The sequence below is a fragment of the Silene latifolia genome, chromosome Y (assembly GCF_048544455.1).
Source record: "Silene latifolia isolate original U9 population chromosome Y, ASM4854445v1, whole genome shotgun sequence".
Classification (NCBI taxonomy): domain Eukaryota; kingdom Viridiplantae; phylum Streptophyta; class Magnoliopsida; order Caryophyllales; family Caryophyllaceae; genus Silene; species Silene latifolia.
Window position 1 is genome coordinate 456924237 of NC_133538.1, and position 3340 is coordinate 456927576.

At 35.3% G+C, this 3340-nt stretch overlaps 1 protein-coding gene across 1 annotated transcript; it reads left to right on the forward strand.

Annotated features, from left to right (window-relative positions):
- Positions 1-887: 887 nt before the first annotated feature.
- On the forward strand, positions 888-2994 carry LOC141627078 (uncharacterized). The gene is made up of 2 exons (XM_074440562.1): positions 888-2468; positions 2786-2994. Exons 1-2 carry the CDS (start codon positions 1862-1864, stop codon positions 2818-2820), a joined length of 642 nt encoding a protein of 213 aa, XP_074296663.1. The 5' UTR covers positions 888-1861; the 3' UTR covers positions 2821-2994.
- The last annotated feature ends 346 nt before the right edge of the window (positions 2995-3340 follow it).

The window sequence follows — 3340 nt, forward strand, 5'->3', positions numbered from 1 at the left end:
CTTATCAATTTACATGTCGCACAGATAAATCATAAATCATACTCAGAGTTTAGATAATCTAATAATGTTCAAACGGCATGTTCTTTTTGACTTAATTTCATCTCATTTAAGCTCTATTCAGTTCAGTTCAATTTAACTCATTTCGTCGCAAATTAAACTCTTACTTCAGTTCAACTTCATTCGTTCAATTCATCCGAAAAGAACGGGGCCAAAGTAACTAAAATCTTTACAAAAAACTCTAACAAGTGGCCCGTGCATCACACGGGCATTAAATCTAGTATATATATAAAAGAGGCTTTTTTCAAAGCACGTGGTAGTCTCCAGATATTTTAAAACTCTTTGATTAAAATAATAATTTTAAATAATAAGGATAATAAATTTTGAAAATCTAAAGCTAATAATTTGAAGATATTCACGCACTAAAGAGATAAGGATGTTAGCACTTCTTAAACTCTATTTTAATTAGAAGTCTATCATGCATGCCATCCTTAATATCGTTTCCTCCATTTCCCTCTTATTCATCCAGGTATGAATTTATATAATCATGGGTAGAGAGGCAAATTATATATGATTATGATGTTCATGTTGAAGGTATCTGTTTGGTCAGTTTTACCCTAATTTATCTTTGTTCATATTTGCGTCTTCTTTTATCACATTTACTTAGATTTTAATTATTTATGATTCGATAAGTGTTGGAGTAACCTGAGTCGGTTACTTGAGTTAGTTACCTAAGTCTTAGTTACAAGGATGTTAGAAGTCAAGCTGTAAAGTTGTTAGAGTCAAACTGTATATATTTCATTACCACTGTGTAAATTATTAACTCATTCATAATATCAATAAAAACTCTCTTTCTATTTACATCTTCTCTCTGGAACCTTCCTTTACAACTCAAGCTTTTCTGTTGTGCTTCAATGGCTTCCCATGTCTTCCATGGAATCCTTCATGGTATCAGAGCAGGCTAGTCCTGACTCTATACCTGTTGCGTTCCATTTCGCTTCCGCATCAAAATCAAATTTGCTTTATTTCTCTCAATTTTTTTTGTTTTCCCCCAAATTTTAGGGTTTATTCTCAAAAACAAAATCACAAAACACTCTAATTCCTTTCAAATTACATAACAAAATCCCAAAATACTTGTTTTTTTTAATTCGTTACACAATTATTTGTTTCTAAATTCTCAAATTCATCAATTTCACTACAATTTCGCGAAGAACGAATTCCAGAAAAATGTCGCAAAACGGAGAAACAAACGACAACAATCCAACGAAGATTACCAAAACCGATCTTCTAACTTCAAAGCTGGTCTCCAATGTGTTTCACGGTGACGGTTTCAGCGGCTGGAAAAGAGGTATGGAGATTGCACTTTCAGCGAAGAACAAATTAGGGTTCGTCGATGGTACAATTTCTAAACCTACTTCTCCTGATTCTGCAATTAAGATTTGGCAACAATGTAATGATATGGTTTTTACGTGGATTTTGAATTCCTTATCTTCTGAGATTGCAAATTCTGTTCTTTATTCAAAATCCGCTAAAATTGCTTGGGAAGAACTCGAAAATCGTTAGGGACAAATTAATGGTGCGCAATTGTATGGGATACATAAGAAATTAACTGATTTGAGTCAAGGTGATGACAATATTGCAAGTTATTTTACTAAACTCAAGTTAGTTTGGGATGAAACTGATGCCATGGGTTTAAATCCTTCTTGCTCTTGTGCTTGCACTTGTGGAGCTGCTGAGAAAAGAGATAAGTTTCAACAAAATCAGAGGGTAGTTCAACTGTTAATGGGCTTAAATGATTCTTATAAGGTTGTTAGAGGTACTTTGTTGATGCAGAATCCTCTTCCCTCCATTGCTTCTGTGTACAATGTCCTTCTTCAGGAAGAAAAACAAAGGGAATTCAGTCAAGGCACACAGATTCAACATGAATCAGCATCATTTTATGCTAAGAACTTCAAAGGAAAGGGCACGAATTCGTCTTATAATCAGTACCCAACTCCTTATAATCCAAATTCACCTTACAATCAGTTCCACAATCAGTCAAAATCTTTCAACAACCAGTTCCAAAACACCCAATTTTACAATCAGACCAAATCCAACTACAATAAACCACCAGTTTTTACAGAAAATAACAATCAACCAGAAGTTAAAACCTGCAATTACTGCAAGAAACCAGGTTGATCACCTCATCAGCAATTGCAGCAGACTCGAGTTCAACAACAACAAAAGAAGATTTGCCAACAATGTACAAGAAAATATGGGTCCATCTCTTGATAATAGTGGATTTTTCTCTGGTTACCAGCAGGGATTAGCAGGTACAAGCTCCGGGGCTTCAAACTCTAGCTCTGGAAGTTCAGGACTCCATAATGTAGCTGGACATGACATTTCTCCTGGCATGTACAACAAGTTACAGACTGCTCTTCATGTATCTACACCCACAGATACTTCCAACATTGGTTCTGCTAATTTTGCTGGTAATACCAATCTTTCTAATGCATTTTCTGTTTCTCATAATTCTTGGATTCTGGACAGTGGTGCTAGTGATCATATGTGTGCATACCTAAACTTGTTTTCTGATGTTAGGACTATTGATAAACCTTACTCTATCACTTTACCCACTGGTCAGACCACCATTATAAACACCATTGGTACTGTTCCTGCCACATCTGAAATCATTTTGACAGATGTACTTTTTGTCCCATCTTTTAAATTCAATCTCCTTTCCATAGCAAGGTTAGCTAAACAACTCAATTCTACCATAAGCTTCTCACCATCTCTTTGCTTGATGCAGGGCTTTTCTATGAAGATGCCAATGACTCTTGGTAGAGTTCAAAAGAACCTCTATCTCCTTTAAGCTTCTTCTCAACCACACATTCCTTTAGCTTCTTCTCATTCCAATTCTGTTGTAGTTTCTAATTCTGCTGCTATGTGGCACTCTAGACTAGGCCATTTACCAATGTACAAACTCAAGCATATGCCTTGTAAGTTCTCTGAATTGAATGAAGATCAAATTTTGTCTTGTTCTATTTGTGCTAAAGCTAGACAACACAGATTTTCTTTTCCCACTAGTCACATTCAGTCCACTTGTCCTTTTCAACTCATACATGTTGACCTTTGGGGTCCTTATCCTATTGCTACCTATAATGGTTACAAATATTTTCTTACAATTGTTGACGATTTTACTAGAACTACATGGATTCATCTCATATCCAATAAAGGCATTGCCTTTGATTTAATCAAGAATTTCATAGCTTTTGCAAAAACCCAGTTTCAACGGACCATTCAAATTATAAGATCTGACACTGCACTTGAACTTGGTTCAAGCATACCTGCTATAACCTATCTT